Source organism: Salvelinus fontinalis, chromosome 1 (assembly GCF_029448725.1).
Source record: "Salvelinus fontinalis isolate EN_2023a chromosome 1, ASM2944872v1, whole genome shotgun sequence".
Lineage (NCBI taxonomy): Eukaryota > Metazoa > Chordata > Actinopteri > Salmoniformes > Salmonidae > Salvelinus > Salvelinus fontinalis.
In genome coordinates this window covers 6,814,932-6,836,321 of record NC_074665.1, presented here as the reverse complement: position 1 = coordinate 6,836,321, position 21,390 = coordinate 6,814,932, and the positions used below count along the sequence as shown (strand labels likewise).

Sequence of the window (21,390 nt, the reverse complement as noted above, 5' to 3'; positions counted from 1 at the left end):
CCAGTGTGTGAACATTGTCAATTATAAGGATTAGACCGTGTTAGCTAGCTATTATCATCACTAATCTGTGGATGAGCCATCTTCCAAACCATTGTCCTATTTGATTTAGGTTATAACGTTACTGTAGCTACCTTTCTTGGTCATCGATGGCATTGGTAGCTACAACTAGGGACACGCTGATGTAATGTACATTACAATAATCCTGAGCTGTCTTGCGTCTTTCTCTGTTTACTCTCTCACTGAGTAACGTTAGTCAACATAAGACATGTCTCACCCATTTTGTCTGTCAGATCCTTACGATATCGTAGATAGTTAACATGGCAAGGCTCAAGATATTATCTAGTTACCTCGCTTGTTAACCTAACGTTACCGTGCTATTTCACGAATTTACGTTTAGCTAGACAGTAGCTTGCAAGATTTCTATCAAAAATAACGTTTTATGACAGTTTAAGATTTAGCTAGGTAGCTACCCAGCTAACGACTTTTACGTAGCTAACGCTGTGAAGGACTGTGATTCACGCCGCTGCACAGCGATGGATTTACCTGTTATTTGATAGGCAGTGGATTTTCCCAAACCAGTCAAGACAAGCGAACTCCACGATCCAAACGGTCAAAATCTTCGTATTATATCCAAGTCGTGTAGGATTCCCAGGTAGAAAATACAATATAGTCCCTCCAAATCATACGCACTCTTTCGATCTTCGTCAAAAACACGATAAGCAGGGGCTTAGTAGCTAACGCTAGCCAGTTACAAGCACAGCAGCTAATCAAGGCAGAAGAGTTGGATCGGATGAGGCGAGGTGCGTACCCATTGAAATGAATAGGGCGTACCAAAATCATAGACATAGGACAAATAGAACAGGTTCTTCACCCAGTGCGTTTTTAGGACACATTACAATACATTTCCTCATGGCCCTTTTTTAATTGAATAATCAACTAAAATGGGACTATCATCTATAAAGTATCGACTATGAACTAACAAAAAGCTCTTATCAGAAGATACAAAATACAAAAGAAATTTGGTGCGCATTTGGTCCTAAGCGTTTGGTAATCAGTTGGGTCGCTGTTTGATGACGTATTTGACATTGGTATGGAGCGCTCTTGAAAAGCTGCTAACTAGCTAGCTTGTAAGGTAGCTGCAATTATTCTATTTTATCTAGCAAAAATCAGAAACACGTAGCTACATACATAAACATACGATGTGGTAAAGCTTAGACATAGCGAACTTAGTAGCTTTCATTTGAAACTTGCTTTAATAACCCATGCTTGTCGGTTCAATTACTAGATAGCTAGCTAGCTAGCAATGTTAACTAGCTGACCATTTGCAAAACGATGCATGCATAGCTAGATAACCTCTTCTCTTCTCACAAGGTCCAACCTCTGAGGTATAATAAGAAGGGTACATCCATGGCTCTTATTTCAAGATCATGCAGTGGGTTCCTTGCCCAACTGTCATCACTGACGCATCACAAGGCTTTCAGGTGACAATTTGTTTTTGATATATAAGTTACCTGTCTACAGTGTGTATATTTGTTAGCCCCTGTCACACACTGTACTGTATTTGCTACCTACACAGATTGTACACCAAATAGTAAAAGTTACAAAAACAAAACTTATGAACGGGAATTTATATTTAACTAGGCAAGTCAATTATGAAAATTATTATTTACAATGACGGCCTAAAAGCACACGGAACAGATTTACCGCTTCCTAGACTTGCTTTCAATGCTAATGACCGATCTATAACTCCAATTTCTATGTGCGTTTGGTGGGTCACCAAAAAAGTTACATATTGCAGCTTTAATATTAAAAATACGTTCATTACTCCTAAAAAAAGTCTAAATAAAAATGTACAAGCAACTGTCACCAAAGCCCCATATACTACCAAGCACTGCAACCTGTACGCTCTCGTTGGCTGGCCCTCGCTTCATACTCGTCGCCAAACCCACTGGCTCCAGGTCATCTACAAGACTGTGCTAGGTAAAGTCCCCCCTTACCTCAGCTCGCTGGTCACCATAGCAGCACCCACCTGTAGCATGCGCTCCAGCAGGTATATCTCTCTGGTCACTCCCACAACCAATTCTTCCTTTGGCCGCCTCTCCTTCCAGTTCTCTGCTGCCAATGACTGGTATGAACTACAAAAATCTCTGAAACTGGAAACACTTATCTCCCTCACTAGCTTTAAGCACCAGCTGTCAGAGCAGCTCACATATTACTGCACCTGTACATAGCCCATCTATAATTTAGCCCAAACAACGACCTCTCCCCCTACTGTATTTATTTATTTATTTTGCTCCTTTGCACTCCATTATTTCTATCTTTACTTTGCACATTCTCCCACTGTAAATCTACCATTCCAGTGTTTACTTCTATATTGTATTTACTTTGCCACCATGGCCTTTTTTTTGCCTTTACCTCCCTTATCTCACCTCATTTTCTCACATTGTATATACTTTTTTCTACTGTATTATTGACTGTATGTTTGTTTTACTCCATGTGTAACTCTGTGTTGTTGTATGTGTCGAACTGCTTTGCTTTATCTTGGCCAGGTCCCAATTGTAAATGAGAACTTGTTCTCAACTTGCCTACCTGGTTAAATAAAAATGGCTGCTTCCTGGGTTTAAAGGAGATTTGCCCCACCTACCTCCTGCAAGCCCAGATTCTGTTTGGCGTAGCTCTTGATCGTGACCCAGTTCCATTACATTTAGGGCTGTCCCCTACTAAAAAAACATCTTGGTAGACTGAAAATTGTCTGTTCTTTCAACCAATCGATTGCTGTATTTTTACATATATAGAAATACCCTATGTGCTTTAATAAAATCAACTATATGCACTGAGCGTGTCTGATGCTTTAAGCTTACGGTTTTATGCCTCAAGAGGGAGCCAGAGATCCAGACCCAGCTATTCTCCTCCCACTCCTGCTGGCTTTTTGCAGATTTTGCCATTACTCTCCTGAATTTGCTGGTAATAGGCTACACGAGGAGTCGGTAATCTTCCTCATGTGGAATGCCAATTTATCTTACTGATATGCGTGCCTGTTATGAAACCGTTTCATTTACTTTATAATGATGTCTTCGTGTCAAAATCATTGTCATGTGGTTAATCAAAATTCTATGAAAATGATACAAACCTAACAAGTAACTTCTATTGTAAACAGTCTACCTAAAGCCAACAAATAAAAACATTGCAGCCTGCAGGTAGAAAATATCCTGATTTAAAAAAAATATATAAATCACATTGGCTACACATGGCCTGTCTGCAATGAACTTGAAACATTGTATAAACTTGGGTCTGGCCCAAAGCTTGCGCTAGAGAACTTGCGTAAGGGATAAGAAGCAGTGCTTGACTTGGGCAGGAGCTCATCGGAGCTGAGTACTGGCACCTCACATTCTACTGCCTGAGCTCCTGTTCCTCATGTTAGCTCAAAAGTATTGTGGAGCTCCTGCACCTAAATATAAACAGTACCAGCACCCAAAATGAGTACCAGAACCTATTTCATTCCAAGTCAAGCACTGATAAGAAGCCTATTTTATGACGTTTCCACTGGATCAGAGCTTGACATTGTTCCCTTTTCACGCTGAGTAGTTATTGAAAGGGAGAAAGCTGGAAAGATCTTTCAAATACATTGAGGAACTATTGTTATTCTCAATGGATGTAAAAACAGACTTTGTTTACTTGAGGTGAAGAAAACAACATTACTTTGAGAAGCTCCACAGTTCATTAGTGGTGGTGCGTTAAGCCAATCAGAAATACTATCAGATCCCCAAATGGGCACATTTATACGCCTACATTTGCCCCGCTGGCCAGGGAGTCTATAGGACTACTTCTATGTGTGCGTGTCCTTACACAACATTGACAGGAGCGCGCCAAACAAAAGACAATGACTAAATTTGACAGAACTCGTAAATGGAATTAAATTAACCAAAACTTGTTTCTCACTGGTGTAGCATAGGTTGTGCACTCTGCAAACAATTGTGTTTCACTCCCACAATAAGAACAGGAAGACTGGAATAATATTGAATGCATTAAAATAAATGACCGTAACAAGCATTGTATATTAGGAATGAATGGTAAATGTTCTACTGGTGAAATATGTCATGGGGAATTGATATACGCAAACAATTCACACAATGAAGTTATGAAACAATGAATGTGCACAAATTGGCGGGAGAGAAGTGCATTCTGTAGAAAGAAGTGCATTGGAAGTGCATTCTGTAGAGAGAAGTGCATTGGAAGTGCATTGCATGGTCAATCCGACATCAGCATTGGACGTGCAGTATTTACGGTGATACGGCCTCGCCAGAAGTCAGGGCATTCATACTTCTTGCACTTCACAGAGCAGTGCAGAACTGTTGTCAAGGAAGTGAGTTTGTGTTTATACAGGATGTACCGCCCCCACATACTGTCAACCAATCATGTCAATGCGGAGCTATACAGAGCCCCCCCCCCCCCCCCCCCCGCATTGTTACATTTGGGAGGCTCATGGCGATGTGGTACAGAGCTGGATTTGGCCTCTGGAGTTTCCTCAATTGAGTCACACCCTCAATATTGAGCCTCCAAACACATTTTTGAATAAATCATAAATTGGCTTTTAGTCTAGGCCTCTGCAATGGATTAGATAACTGATATGGGCGAAAATATACAGTACAAGTTAAAAGTTTGGCCACACCTACTCATTCCATTTTTTTTCTTTATTTTTACTATTTTCTACATTGTAGAATAATAGTAAAGACATCAAAACACATATGGAATCCTGTAGTAACGAACAAAGTGTTACACAAAAATATATTTGAGATTCTTCAAAGTAGCCACCCTTTACCTTAACAGCTTTGCACACTCTTGGCATTCCCTCAACCAGCTTCATGAGTTAGTCACCTGGAATGCATTTCAGTTAACAGGTGTGCCTAATTAAATGTTAATGTTGAAATTATTTCCTTCTTAATGCGTTTGAGCCAATCAGTTGTGTTGTGACAAGGTAGGTGTGGTATACAGAAGATAGCCGTATTTGGTAAAAGACCAAGTCCATATTATGGCAAGAACAGCTCAATTAAGCGAAAGTCCATCATTATTTTAAGACATGTCAGTCAAAGAACTTTTGAAAGTTTCTTCAACTGCAAAAACCATCAAGCGCTATGATGAAACTGGCTCTCATGGGGGAAAGGGGGGGGACCTAGTCACTTTTACAACTGAATGCATTCAACTGAAATGTCTTCTGCATTTAACCCCACCCCCTCTGAATTAGAGAGGTGCGGGGGGCTGCCTTAATCAACATCCATATCATCGGCGCCCGGGGAACAGTTAACTGCCTTGTTCAGGGGCAGAACGACAGATTTTTACCTTGTCAGCTCGGGGCTTCGATCCAGCAACCTTTCGGTTACTGGCCCAATACTCCTACCCGCCAGGCCACCTGCCGAATGAGGACCGCCACATAAAAGGAAGACCCAGAGGTACCTCTGCTGCAGAGGATAAGTTAATTAGTTACCAGCCTCAGAAATTTCAGCCCAAATAAATGCTTCAGAGTTCAAGTAACAGACACATCTCAACATCAACTGTTCAGAGGAGACTGTGTGAATCAGGCCTTCATGGTTAAATTGCTGCAAAGAAACCACTACTAAAGGACACCAATAAGAAGAAGAGAATTGCTTGGGCCAAGAAGCACGAGCAATGGACATTAGACCGGTGGAAATCTGTCCTTTGGTCTGATGAGTCCAAATGTGAGATTTCTGGTTCCAACCGCCGTGTCTTTATGAGACACAGAGTAGGTGAACGGATGATATCCGCATTTGTGGTTCCCACCGTGAAGCATGGAGGAGGAGGTGTGATGGTGGGGGGGGTGCTTTGCTGGTGACACTGTCTGTGATTTATTTAGAATTCAAGACTCACTTAACCAGCATGGCTACCATAGCATTCTGCAGCGATACGCCATCCCATCTGATTTGGTCTTAGTGGGACTATAATTTGTTTTTCAACAAGACAATGATGCAACATACCTCCAGGCAGTGTAAGTGTTATTTGATCAAGATGGAGAGTGATGGAGTGCGGCATCAGTTGACCTGGCCTCCAAATCCCTCAACCAAATTGAGATGGTTTGGGATGAGTTGGACCGCAGAGGGAAGGAAAAGCATCCAACAAGGGCTCAGCATATGTGGGAACTCCTTAAAGACTGTTGGAAAAGCATTCCAGGTGACTACCTAATTTCTCTGGTTGAGAGAATGCCAACAGTGCGCAAAGCTGTCAGCAAAGGGTGGCTACTTTGAAGAATATAAAATATATTTTGATTTGTTTAACACTTTTTAGTTACTACATGATTCCGTATGTGCTATTTCATAGTTTGTTATTCTACAATGTAGAAAATAGTAAAAATGAAATAGAAACCCTAGAATGAGTAGGTGTCCAAACTTTTGACTGGTACTGTTATCTACAGGAATAAGACAGATCCTGTTGGAGTGTTTAATAGCCTACTGATTCCGTGAGCAACAAGCCTCACGCAACCACATGTCAAGTAAACAATTTCACAAATTCTGTTGTTTTTCATCTTTGCTCTGCTGTAATAAACAGCTTTACACTTGTTGTTAGAACAGCCTCTCTGGTATTTATTTATATTTATTTAGTGTTCAAATTGTCCAAAAATAACAACGCTCCATTGTCTTGATCTCATTATTATTATTATTATTATTATCCATATGATAATGACATTACTTGTATCATTAGTAGACTTAGTATAGCAGCCTTGTATAACCATCATGTCATTATCATTAGTGGACTTAGTATAGCAGCCTTGTATAACCATCATGCATGTCATTATCATTAGTAGACTTAGTATAGCAGCCTTGTATAACCATCATGTCATTAGTAGACTTAGTATAGCAGCCTGGTATAACCATCATGTCATTATCATTAGTAGACTTAGTATAGCAGCCTGGTATAACCATCATGCATGTCATTATCATTAGTAGACTTAGTATAGCAGCCTTGTATAACCATCATGTCATTATCATTAGTAGACTTAGTATAGCAGCCTTGTATAACCATCATGTCATTATCATTAGTAGACTTAGTATAGCAGCCTTGTATAACCATCATGTCATTATCATTAGTAGACTTAGTATAGCAGCCTTGTATAACCATCATGTCATTATCATTAGTAGACTTAGTATAGCAGCCTTGTATAACCATCATGTCATTAGTATACTTAGTATAGCAGCCTTGTATAACCATCATGCATGTCATTATCATTAGTAGACTTAGTATAGCAGCCTGGTATAACCATCATGTCATTATCATTAGTAGACTTAGTATAGCAGCCTGGTATAACCATCATGTCATTATCATTAGTAGACTTAGTATAGCAGCCTGGTATAACCACCATGTCATTATCATTAGTAGACTTAGTATAGCAGCCTGGTATAACCATCATGCATGTCATTATCATTAGTAGACTTAGTATAGCAGCCTTGTATAACCATCATGTCATTATCATTAGTAGACTTAGTATAGCAGCCTGGTATAACCATCATGTCATTATCATTAGTAGACTTAGTATAGCAGCCTTGTATAACCATCATGCATGTCATTATCATTAGTAGACTTAGTATAGCAGCCTTGTATAACCACCATGTCATTATCATTAGTAGACTTAGTATAGCAGCCTTGTATAACCATCATGTCATTATCATTAGTAGACTTAGTATAGCAGCCTTGTATAACCCTCATGTCATTATCATTTTTTAGACTTAGCATAGCAGCCTTGTATAACCATCATGTCATTATCATTAGTAGACTTAGTATAGCAGCCTTGTATAACCATCATGTCATTATCATTAGTAGACTTAGTATAGCAGCATTGTATAACCGTCATTATCATTAGTAGACTTAGTATGGCAGCCTTGTATAACCATCATGCATGTCATTATCATTAGTAGACTTAGTATAGCAGCCTCGTATAACCACCATGTCATTATCATTAGTAGACTTAGTATAGCAGCCTTGTATAACCATCATGCATGTCATTATCATTAGTAGACTTAGTATAGCAGCCTGGTATAACCATCATGTCATTATCATTAGTAGACTTAGTATAGCAGCCTTGTATAACCATCATGTCATTATCATTAGTAGGGTTAGTATAGCAGCCTGGTATAACCATCATGTCATTATCATTAGTAGACTTAGTATGGGAGCCTTGTATAACCATCATGCATGTCATTATCATTAGTAGACTTAGTATAGCAGCCTTGTATAACCATCATGTCATTATTATTAGTAGACTTAGTATAGCAGCCTTGTATAACCATCATGCATGTCATTATCATTAGTAGACTTAGTATAGCAGCCTTGTATAACCATCATGTCATTATCATTAGTAGACTTAGTATAGCAGCCTTGTATAACCATCATGTCATTATCATTAGTAGACTTAGTATAGCAGCATGGTATAACCATCATGTCATTATCATTAGTAGACTTAGTATAGCAGCCTGGTATAACCACCATGTCATTATCATTAGTAGACTTAGTATAGCAGCCTGGTATAACCATCATGCATGTCATTATCATTAGTAGACTTAGTATAGCAGCCTCGTATAACCACCATGTCATTATCATTAGTAGACTTAGTATAGCAGCCTTGTATAACCATCATGCAAGTCATTATCATTAGTAGACTTAGTATAGCAGCCTGGTATAACCATCATGTCATTATCATTAGTAGACTTAGTATAGCAGCCTTGTATAACCATCATGTCATTATCATTAGTAGGGTTAGTATAGCAGCCTGGTATAACCATCATGTCATTATCATTAGTAGACTTAGTATGGCAGCCTTGTATAACCATCATGCATGTCATTATCATTAGTAGACTTAGTATAGCAGCCTTGTATAACCATCATGTCATTATCATTAGTAGACTTAGTATGGCAGCCTTGTATAACCATCATGCATGTCATTATCATTAGTAGACTTAGTATAGCAGCCTGGTATAACCATCATGTCATTATCATTAGTAGACTTAGTATAGCAGCCTTGTATAACCATCATGTCATTATCATTAGTAGGGTTAGTATAGCAGCCTGGTATAACCATCATGTCATTATCATTAGTAGACTTAGTATAGCAGCCTGGTATAACCATCATGTCATTATCATTAGTAGACTTAGTATAGCAGCCTGGTATAACCATCATGTCATTATCATTAGTAGACTTAGTATAGCAGCCTGGTATAACCAGCATGTCATTATCATTAGTAGACTTAGTATAGCAGCCTGGTATAACCATCATGCATGTCATTATCATTAGTAGACTTAGTATAGCAGCCTTGTATAACCACCATGTCATTATCATTAGTAGACTTAGTATAGCAGCATTGTATAACCATCATGTCATTATCATTAGTAGACTTAGTATGGCAGCCTTGTATAACCATGTCATTATCATTAGTAGACTTAGTATAGCAGCCTGGTATAACCATCATGTCATTATCATTAGTAGACTTAGTATAGCAGCCTTGTATAACCATCATGTCATTATCATTAGTAGACTTAGTATAGCAGCCTTGTATAACCATCATGCATGTCATTATCATTAGTAGACTTAGTATAGCAGCCTGGTATAACCATCATGTCATTATCATTAGTAGACTTAGTATAGCAGCCTTGTATAACCATCATGTCATTATCATTAGTAGACTTAGTATAGCAGCCTTGTATAACCATCATGTCATTATCATTAGTAGACTTAGTATAGCAGCCTTGTATAACCATCATGCATGTCATTATCATTAGTAGACTTAGTATAGCAGCCTGATATAACCATCATGTCATTATCATTAGTAGACTTAGTATAGCAGCCTTGTATAACCATCATGCCATTATCATTAGTAGACTTAGTATAGCAGCCTTGTATAACCATCATGTCATTATCATTAGTAGAGTTAGTATAGCAGCCTGGTATAACCATCATGCATGTCATTATCATTAGTAGACTTAGTATAGCAGCCTGATATAACCATCATGTCATTATCATTAGTAGACTTAGTATAGCAGCCTGGTATAACCATCATGTCATTATCATTAGTAGACTTAGTATAGCAGCCTTGTATAACCATCATGCATGTCATTATCATTAGTAGACTTAGTATAGCAGCCTTGTATAACCACCATGTCATTATCATTAGTAGACTTAGTATAGCAGCATTGTATAACTATCATGTCATTATCATTAGTAGACTTAGTATGGCAGCCTTGTATAACCATGTCATTATCATTAGTAGACTTAGTATAGCAGCCTGGTATAACCATCATGTCATTATCATTAGTAGACTTAGTATAGCAGCCTTGTATAACCATCATGCATGTCATTATCATTAGTAGACTTAGTATAGCAGCCTTGTATAACCATCATGTCATTATCATTAGTAGACTTAGTATAGCAGCCTGGTATAACCATCATGTCATTATCATTAGTAGACTTAGTATAGCAGCCTTGTATAACCATCATGCATGTCATTATCATTAGTAGACTTAGTATAGCAGCCTTGTATAACCATCATGTCATTATCATTAGTAGACTTAGTATAGCAGCCTTGTATAACCCTCATGTCATTATCATTTTTTAGACTTAGTATAGCAGCCTTGTATAACCATCATGTCATTATCATTAGTAGACTTAGTATAGCAGCCTTGTATAACCATCATGTCATTATCATTAGTAGACTTAGTATAGCAGCATTGTATAACCGTCATTATCATTAGTAGACTTAGTATGGCAGCCTTGTATAACCATCATGCATGTCATTATCATTAGTAGACTTAGTATAGCAGCCTCGTATAACCACCATGTCATTATCATTAGTAGACTTAGTATAGCAGCCTTGTATAACCATCATGCATGTCATTATCATTAGTAGACTTAGTATAGCAGCCTGGTATAACCATCATGTCATTATCATTAGTAGACTTAGTATAGCAGCCTTGTATAACCATCATGTCATTATCATTAGTAGGGTTAGTATAGCAGCCTGGTATAACCATCATGTCATTATCATTAGTAGACTTAGTATGGCAGCCTTGTATAACCATCATGTCATTATCATTAGTAGACTTAGTATAGCAGCCTTGTATAACCATCATGTCATTATTATTAGTAGACTTAGTATAGCAGCCTTGTATAACCATCATGCATGTCATTATCATTAGACTTAGTATAGCAGCCTGATATAACCATCATGTCATTATCATTAGTAGACTTAGTATAGCAGCCTTGTATAACCATCATGTCATTATCATTAGTAGGGTTAGTATAGCAGCCTGATATAACCATCATGTCATTATCATTAGTAGACTTAGTATAGCAGCCTTGTATAACCATCATGTCATTATCATTAGTAGACTTAGTATAGCAGCCTTGTATAACCAGCATGTCATTATCATTAGTAGACTTAGTATAGCAGCCTGGTATAACCATCATGTCATTATCATTAGTAGACTTAGTATAGCAGCCTTGTATAACCATCATGTCATTATCATTAGTAGACTTAGTATAGCAGCCTTGTATAACCATCATGTCATTATCATTAGTAGACTTAGTATAGCAGCCTTGTATAACCAGCATGTCATTATCATTAGTAGACTTAGTATAGCAGCCTGGTATAACCATCATGTCATTATCATTAGTAGGGTTAGTATAGCAGCCTGGTATAACCATCATGTCATTATCATTAGTAGACTTAGTATAGCAGCCTTGTATAACCATCATGTCATTATCATTAGTAGACTTAGTATAGCAGCATTGTATAACCGTCATTATCATTAGTAGACTTAGTATGGCAGCCTTGTATAACCATCATGCATGTCATTATCATTAGTAGACTTAGTATAGCAGCCTCGTATAACCACCATGTCATTATCATTAGTAGACTTAGTATAGCAGCCTTGTATAACCATCATGCATGTCATTATCATTAGTAGACTTAGTATAGCAGCCTGGTATAACCATCATGTCATTATCATTAGTAGACTTAGTATAGCAGCCTTGTATAACCATCATGTCATTATCATTAGTAGGGTTAGTATAGCAGCCTGGTATAACCATCATGTCATTATCATTAGTAGACTTAGTATGGCAGCCTTGTATAACCATCATGCATGTCATTATCATTAGTAGACTTAGTATAGCAGCCTTGTATAACCATCATGTCATTATTATTAGTAGACTTAGTATAGCAGCCTTGTATAACCATCATGCATGTCATTATCATTAGTAGACTTAGTATAGCAGCCTTGTATAACCATCATGTCATTATCATTAGTAGACTTAGTATAGCAGCCTTGTATAACCATCATGTCATTATCATTAGTAGACTTAGTATAGCAGCCTGGTATAACCATCATGTCATTATCATTAGTAGACTTAGTATAGCAGCCTGGTATAACCACCATGTCATTATCATTAGTAGACTTAGTATAGCAGCCTGGTATAACCATCATGCATGTCATTATCATTAGTAGACTTAGTATAGCAGCCTCGTATAACCACCATGTCATTATCATTAGTAGACTTAGTATAGCAGCCTTGTATAACCATCATGCATGTCATTATCATTAGTAGACTTAGTATAGCAGCCTGGTATAACCATCATGCATGTCATTATCATTAGTAGACTTAGTATAGCAGCCTTGTATAACCACCATGTCATTATCATTAGTAGACTTAGTATAGCAGCATTGTATAACCATCATGTCATTATCATTAGTAGACTTAGTATGGCAGCCTTGTATAACCATGTCATTATCATTAGTAGACTTAGTATAGCAGCCTGGTATAACCATCATGTCATTATCATTAGTAGACTTAGTATAGCAGCCTTGTATAACCATCATGTCATTATCATTAGTAGACTTAGTATAGCAGCCTTGTATAACCATCATGCATGTCATTATCATTAGTAGACTTAGTATAGCAGCCTGGTATAACCATCATGTCATTATCATTAGTAGACTTAGTATAGCAGCCTTGTATAACCATCATGTCATTATCATTAGTAGACTTAGTATAGCAGCCTTGTATAACCATCATGTCATTATCATTAGTAGACTTAGTATAGCAGCCTTGTATAACCATCATGCATGTCATTATCATTAGTAGACTTAGTATAGCAGCCTGATATAACCATCATGTCATTATCATTAGTAGACTTAGTATAGCAGCCTTGTATAACCATCATGTCATTATCATTAGTAGACTTAGTATAGCAGCCTTGTATAACCATCATGTCATTATCATTAGTAGAGTTAGTATAGCAGCCTGGTATAACCATCATGCATGTCATTATCATTAGTAGACTTAGTATAGCAGCCTGATATAACCATCATGTCATTATCATTAGTAGACTTAGTATAGCAGCCTTGTATAACCATCATGTCATTATCATTAGTAGACTTAGTATAGCAGCCTTGTATAACCAGCATGTCATTATCATTAGTAGACTTAGTATAGCAGCCTTGTATAACCATCATGTCATTATCATTAGTAGACTTAGTATAGCAGCCTTGTATAACCATCATGTCATTATCATTAGTAGACTTAGTATAGCAGCCTTGTATAACCATCATGTCATTATCATTAGTAGACTTAGTATAGCAGCCTGGTATAACCATCATGTCATTATCATTAGTAGACTTAGTATAGCAGCCTTGTATAACCATCATGTCATTATCATTAGTAGACTTAGTATAGCAGCCTTGTATAACCATCATGTCATTATCATTAGTAGACTTAGTATAGCAGCCTTGTATAACCAGCATGTCATTATCATTAGTAGACTTAGTATAGCAGCCTGGTATAACCATCATGTCATTATCATTAGTAGGGTTAGTATAGCAGCCTGGTATAACCATCATGTCATTATCATTAGTAGGGTTAGTATAGCAGCCTTGTATAACCACCATGTCATTATCATTAGTAGACTTAGTATAGCAGCCTGGTATAACCATCATGTCATTATCATTAGTAGACTTAGTATAGCAGCCTGGTATAACCATCATGTCATTATCATTAGTAGGGTTAGTATAGCAGCCTTGTATAACCATCATGTCATTATCATTAGTAGACTTAGTATAGCAGCCTGGTATAACCACCATGTCATTATCATTAGTAGACTTAGTATAGCAGCCTCGTATAACCATCATGTCATTATCATTAGTAGACTTAGTATAGCAGCCTCGTATAACCATCATGTCATTATCATTAGTAGACTTAGTATAGCAGCCTCGTATAACCACCATGTCATTATCATTAGTAGACTTAGTATAGCAGCCTCGTATAACCATCATGTCATTATCATTAGTAGACTTAGTATAGCAGCCTGGTATAACCATCATGGAGCTGTTGGCCTAAGAGCACATCCTGTTTAGTCTTGATACCGTAACTTCCTTAGGCCTATATTTCAATATTTATATAGTCAGAAATCACTTCCTGTCTCAATCAATGAGAGAAGATTTGAAGTAGACGCGATGTCGGCGTACATGTTGTTGGATTATTTCATGGAGCAAAAACTATTGATTTTAATAATGAGCGTTTTTTTCTAAATTCAAACAAACCACCTGCTACTAGACATGGCCATTTTAGAAGCTCCGTGATTGGTCTAATTGAGAACGACCATGGTATCGATCAGTTTGGTTGAAAATCTCTACCGCCGAAAAGTACCTTTCCGATTTAAGGCAGCCCCCTCTCTGATTCAGAGTTAAATCCAGAAAACACATTTCAGTTGAATACATTCAGTTGGACAACTGACCAGGTATCCCCCTGTCCAGTAACGCTCAATAATGGATACCAAAAATCTTTGTACACCAGATCATGTGATCCAACCAATCTGTAGCTATGTATCGGCTAGTGGCCTGATGTCGAGTCATCTGTTATGAAAGGCCAAACAATTTTATCTGTAGTCAAGGTTACATGACGTGCACAATCATTCTTATTGTTTTTGAATTATGGGGTGATTCCTAACACGGTTCTAGCCGGCCCTCCGCCCAATACCCTACCCTGAACTTTAGCCACTGTTTACTACCCGGCTACTACCCAGTTACTCAACCCTGCACCGTAGAGGCTGCTATAGTAATGGAACACTGGTCCCTTTTAATAATGGAACACTGGTCCCTTTTTAATAATGGAACGCTGGTCCCTTTTTAATAATGGAACGCTGGTCCCTTTAAATAATGGAACGCTGGTCCCTTTAAATAATGGAACGCTGGTCCCTTTTTAATAATGGAACACTGGTCCCTTTTTAATAATGGAACACTGGTCCCTTTTTAATAATGGAACGCTGGTCCCTTTAAATAATGGAACACTGGTCCCTTTTTAATAATGGAACGCTGGTCCCTTTTTAATAATGGAACGCTGGTCCCTTTAAATAATGGAACGCTGGTCCCTTTTTAATAATGGAACGCTGGTCCCTTTTTAATAATGGAACGCTGGTCCCTTTTTAATAATGGAACGCTGGTCCCTTTAAATAATGGAACGCTGTTCCCTTTTTAATAATGGAACGCTGGTCCCTTTTTAATAATGGAACGCTGGTCCCTTTTTAATAATGGAACGCTGGTCCCTTTAAATAATGGAACGCTGGTCCCTTTAAATAATGGAACGCTGGTCCCTTTTTAATAATGGAACGCTGGTCCCTTTTTAATAATGGAACGCTGGTCCCTTTTTAATAATGGAACACTGGTCCCTTTAAATAATGGAACGCTGGTCACTTTTAATAATGGAACGCTGGTCCCTATAATGGAACGCTGGTCCCTTTTAATAATGGAACGCTGGTCCCTTTTAATAATGGAACGCTGGTCCCTTTTAATAACGGAACGCTGGTCACTTTTAATAATGGAACGCTGGTCACTTTTTAATAATGGAACGCTGGTCACTTTTTAATAATGGAACGCTGGTCCCTTTTTAATAATGGAACGCTGGTCCCTTTTTAATAATGGAACGCTGGTCCCTTTTTAATAATGGAACGCTGGTCCCTTTTTAATAATGGAACGCTGGTCCCTTTTTAATAATGGAACACTGGTCCTTTTTAATAATGGAACGCTGGTCCTTTTTAATAATGGAACGCTGGTCCTTTTTAATAATGGAACGCTGGTCCCTTTTTAATAATGGAACGCTGGTCCCTTTTTAATAATGGAACGCTGGTCCCTTTTTAATAATGGAACGCTGGTCCTTTTTAATAACGGAACGCTGGTCCCTATAACGGAACGCTGGTCCCTATAACGGAACCCTGTAACGGAACGCTGGTCCTTTTTAATAATGGAACGCTGGTCCTTTTTAATAATGGAACGCTGGTCCCTTTTTAATAATGGAACGCTGGTCCCTTTTTAATAATGGAACGCTGGTCCCTTTTTAATAATGGAACGCTGGTCCCTTTTTAATGATGGAACGCTGGTCCTTTTTAATAACGGAACGCTGGTCCCTATAACGGAACGCTGGTCCCTATAACGGAACCCTGTAACGGAACGCTGGTCCCTTTTAATAATGGAACGCTGGACCTTTTTGATAACGGAATGCTGGTCCCTATAACGGAACGCTGGTCCCTATAACGGAACCCTGTAACGGAACGCTGGTCCCTTTTAATAACTGAACGCTGGTCCCTTTTAATAATGGAACGCTGTTCCCTTTTAATAATGGAACGCTGGTCCCTTTTTAATAATGGAACGCTGGTCCCTTTTAATAATGGAACGCTGGTCCCTTTTAATAATGGAACGCTGGTCCCTTTTTAATAATGGAACGCTGGTCCCTTTTTAATAACGGAACGCTGGTCCCTTTTAATAACTGAACGCTGGTCCCTTTTAATAACGGAACGCTGGTCACTTTTAATAATGGAACGCTGGTCACTTTTAATAATGGAACGCTGGTCCCTTTTAATAACGGAACGCTGGTCACTTTTAATAACGGAACGCTGGTCCCTTTTTAATAATGGAACGCTGGTCCCTTTTTAATAATGGAACGCTGGTCCCTTTTTAATAATGGAACGCTGGTCCCTTTTTAATAATGGAACGCTGGTCCCTTTTTAATAATGGAACGCTGGTCCCTTTTTAATAATGGAACGCTGGTCCTTTTTAATAATGGAACGCTGGTCCTTTTTAATAATGGAACGCTGGTCCTTTTTAATAATGGAACGCTGGTCCCTTTTTAATAATGGAACGCTGGTCCCTTTTTAATAATGGAACGCTGGTCCCTTTTTAATAATGGAACGCTGGTCCCTTTTTAATAATGGAACGCTGGTCCCTTTTTAATAATGGAACGCTGGTCCTTTTTAATAATGGAACGCTGGTCCTTTTTAATAACGGAACGCTGGTCCCTATAACGGAACCCTGTAACGGAACGCTGGTACCTTTTAATAACGGAACGCTGGTCCTTTTTAATAATGGAACGCTGGTCCTTTTTAATAATGGAACGCTGGTCCCTTTTTAATAATGGAACGCTGGTCCCTTTTTAATGATGGAACGCTGGTCCCTTTTTAATAATGGAACGCTGGTCCCTTTTTAATAATGGAACGCTGGTCCTTTTTAATAACGGAACGCTGGTCCCTATAACGGAACGCTGGTCCCTATAACGGAACCCTGTAACGGAACGCTGGTCCCTTTTAATAATGGAACGCTGGTCCTTTTTGATAACGGAATGCTGGTCCCTATAACGGAACGCTGGTCCCTATAACGGAACCCTGTAACGGAACGCTGGTCCCTTTTAATAACTGAACGCTGGTCCCTTTTAATAATGGAACGCTGTTCCCTTTTAATAATGGAACGCTGGTCCCTTTTTAATAATGGAACGCTGGTCCCTTTTTAATAATGGAACGCTGGTCCCTTTTAATAATGGAACGCTGGTCCCTTTTAATAATGGAACGCTGGTCCCTTTTTAATAATGGAACACTGGTCCATTTTAATAATGGAACGCTGGTCCCTTTTTTAATAATGGAACACTGGTCCCTTTTTTAATAATGGAACGCTGGTCCCTTTTAACAACGGAACGCTGGTCCCTTTTTTAATAATGGAACGCTGGTCCCTTTTTAATAACGGAACGCTGGTCCCTTTTTTACTAATGGAACGCTGGTCCCTTTTAATAATGGAACGCTGGTCCCTTTTTTAATAATGGAACGCTGGTCCCTTTTTTAATAATGGAACGCTGGTCCCTTTTAATAATGGAACGCTGGTCCCTTTTTTAATAATGGAACACTGGTCCCTTTTAATAATGGAACACTGGTCCCTTTTAATAATGGAACGCTGGTCCCTTTTTAATAATGGAACGCTGGTCCCTTTTTAATAATGGAACGCTGGTCCCTTTTTAATAATGGAACGCTGGTCCCTTTTTAATAATGGAACACTGGTCCCTTTTAATAATGGAACACTGGTCCCTTTTTAATAATGGAACACTGGTCCCTTTTTAATAATGGAACACTGGTCCCTTTTTAATAATGGAACGCTGGTCCCTTTTTAATAATGGAACGCTGGTCCCTTTTTAATAATGGAACGCTGGTCCCTTTTTAATAATGGAACGCTGGTCCCTTTTTAATAATGGAACACTGGTCCCTTGTTAATAATGGAACACTGGTCCCTTTTTAATAATGGAACACTGGTCCCTTTTTAATAATGGAACACTGGTCCCTTTTTAATAATGGAACGCTGGTCCCTTTTTAATAATGGAACGCTGGTCCCTATAATGGAACACTGGTCCCTTTTAATAATGTTTACATACTGTTTTACCCACTTCATATGTATATACTGTATTCTAGTCAAGGCTCATCCTATTCAGCTATTTCTCTACATATACTATTCTTCAGATATACAGTGCTACATACATATTCTACCATGTACTGTCCATTTATAGTCTATACATACACACATTTAGACTCTGGACTCTGACGTTGCTAGTCCTAATATTTCTATATTTCTTAATTCCATTAACTTGTTAGTTGCTACTGTTGGAGCTAGGAACCAAGCATTTTGCTTCGCCCGCATTAACATCTGCTAAACATGTGTATGTGATTTGAATGACTTGTAGTCTTGGCCATAGTGAGTATATTCTTATGATATCATCTCTCTCTCTGTCTCTCTCTCTCTCTGTCTCTCTCTCTCTCTCTGTCTCTCTCTCTCTCTCTCTTTCTTTCTCTTTCTTTCTTTCTCTCTCTTTTCTTTCTTTCTCTCTCTCTCTTTCTTTCTCTCTGTCTTTCTCTCTCTCTTTCTTTCTCCCTTTCTTTCTCTCTCTTTCTTTCTCTTTCTTTCTCTTTCTCTCTCTTTCGTTCTCTCTCTTTCTCTCTTTCTCTTTCTTTCTCTTTCTCTCTCTCTCGTAGTGTGTCAGCAGCCGCCGCAGCCATCCAGAAGATGACCAGGGTACGTGTTGTTGACAACAGTCCACTGGGTAATACCCCGTGGCACCGCTCGCCTAGAGTCATCCACGTGTACACCAAGAATGGAGTGGGCAAGGTGGGCGACCGCGTTCTACTGGCCATCAAGGGAGGGAAGAAAAAAGCTCTTATCGTTGGCCACAAGATGCCCGGAGAGCGGATGAACCCGCGTTTTGACTCCAACAACGTGGTCCTGATTGAAGACAACGGTAATCCTACGGGAACTAGAATTAAAGTTCCACTACCGACACACTTGCGCAAAATGGAAGGAGATTATTCCAAACTGTTGGCCATCGCTAGCAGGTTTGTGTAGTACTGTAACAGCAGGTCCTTCGTTAACAGTTGTGATGACAGCCGTCGTGTCCTCGTACAGGATCAAGTCCTATGGGGGTGATTCCTAACACATTTTCACGTCGTCTCCCATTGAAATCAACGTATGACTAAGTGAAAAATCTGACTTTAAGTGGGCTGTGTGCCCCTATGTTAGCCAATGGAAATATCTCCAAACATCTGTTACCAATGTTATTGGTAATGAAACCATGTTATGGCCTGTTGTCAATGTATCAGACCTTTTTTCTCCACAAAGTCTCATGTCATTTGTTTGTTTTGATAAATAAAATTTACATCATTCAAATGAACATCTTTGTTATTCCTCTGTGTAATTCTAGGGCCGGTTTCCCGGACACAGGTGAGCGTTGTCCTGGACAATAAAGTTCAATGGAGAATCTGAATTTAATCTTCCACAGTATGTAGTCCAAGACTATGCCTTTTTTTTTTTTTTGGTGTCCAGGAAAATGTCCACCTCGAGGAAGATCGAGGTGAAATATGCTCATCACAGCCTACTGTTCAAACTACTGCACATTCTAACAGGTGGGACTAATAATTATGCCTCACCTACCCTTTTGCCCTCTGCATGTTATGTAATTACAGTAGTTAACATATTGTTCCCAAATGAAGGCCGGTTAATTTAATTCCTCTTTGGATCCTTTCTTGAGAACATTTCCACTACATGGAACATTCAGATAGAAATATGTTGTGTAGAACGACCAAGGCACTTACATGGGAACATTCAGATAGAAATATGTTGTGTAGAACGAACAAGGCTCTGACATATAGAATAAAGATTCACGGCACCTCTTTACTTGGGGACCAGACGGTGAATTTGATTCTGGAGAATGGAGAATCGTCCTTTACAAGCCGGAATGTTAAAGTCATATTTGAACTTACTCTGCCAATTTGTCTGTGGTGTTGGTCCTTCAGCTGCTTGAATTTTGAGACGTCTCCAAAATAAAGTCTAGTTTACCCCACTTTGTTAGAGCGCCGGTACTGCAGTTAATGTCTATCACCTGGCGCACAACCATGTAAACACCTGCAAGATTTTGGTTAGTGGCAGCCCAATTCAGATGGTCTTTTTTTTCTCTTCACTAATTGTTCTTTTGACCAATCGGATCAGCTCTGAAATAGATAAAATGTGATGAATCAAAAGACTGATTAGTTTCACCTTCAGGACCAGTTTTATATTTAGGTCATTTATATCTAGGTCAAATATGTTCATTTCTACTGTGTGTGTGAACTTGATGAAAGCCATGCCTCTTATGATTGTAAATGTCAAGAGTTTCAAAGACCATAAAGTAAAGTGTTCACTCCCAGGCGTTAACGTGAACGTGTATTTATTGAAGACACACCCTACATTCACAATCCCTAGCTTTTGCAGACAGGATTGACACAATCAGAACTTTTCAAACAGCAACATTTAGATATTAGATGCAATCAAAAAAACATCGGGATAAATCAAGTGATCTTATTTACTCGTTTGAAATAAGTTCTAAAATGTAAAGAATAGGGAGAGGAATCTTGTTCATACAGTAGACATTGATGGATTTAATTATGTTGAACTCCTCGCATTGCTTCCTTTGGTCTTATTGATCATTCATAGAGACAACTCAAATACATTAACCATCCCTTTAATTCAATCCACTCAAATACATTAACCATCCCTTTAATC

At 38.6% G+C, this 21,390-nt stretch overlaps 2 protein-coding genes across 4 annotated transcripts in view; one reads left to right on the top strand and one right to left on the bottom strand.

Moving 5' to 3' along the window:
• Nucleotides 1-831, bottom strand: part of LOC129868438 (CSC1-like protein 2) — a 104,724-nt gene extending 103,893 nt beyond the window's left edge. The window contains exon 1 of one of the 3 annotated variants that reach the window (XM_055942541.1): nucleotides 544-831. The gene's annotated coding sequence lies outside the window, so the exon portion shown is untranslated. Of the gene's footprint in view, nucleotides 1-274; nucleotides 509-543 lie in introns of those variants that run through there. The other 2 variants (XM_055942707.1, XM_055942628.1) reach the window with 2 other exon arrangements.
• Nucleotides 832-1,024: 193 nt separating this feature from the next.
• On the top strand, nucleotides 1,025-21,042 carry mrpl14 (mitochondrial ribosomal protein L14). Its single transcript, XM_055942906.1, has 3 exons — nucleotides 1,025-1,132; nucleotides 1,372-1,481; nucleotides 19,332-21,042. Exons 2-3 carry the CDS (start codon nucleotides 1,408-1,410, stop codon nucleotides 19,696-19,698), a joined length of 441 nt encoding a protein of 146 aa, XP_055798881.1. The 5' UTR covers nucleotides 1,025-1,132; nucleotides 1,372-1,407; the 3' UTR covers nucleotides 19,699-21,042.
• The last annotated feature ends 348 nt before the right edge of the window (nucleotides 21,043-21,390 follow it).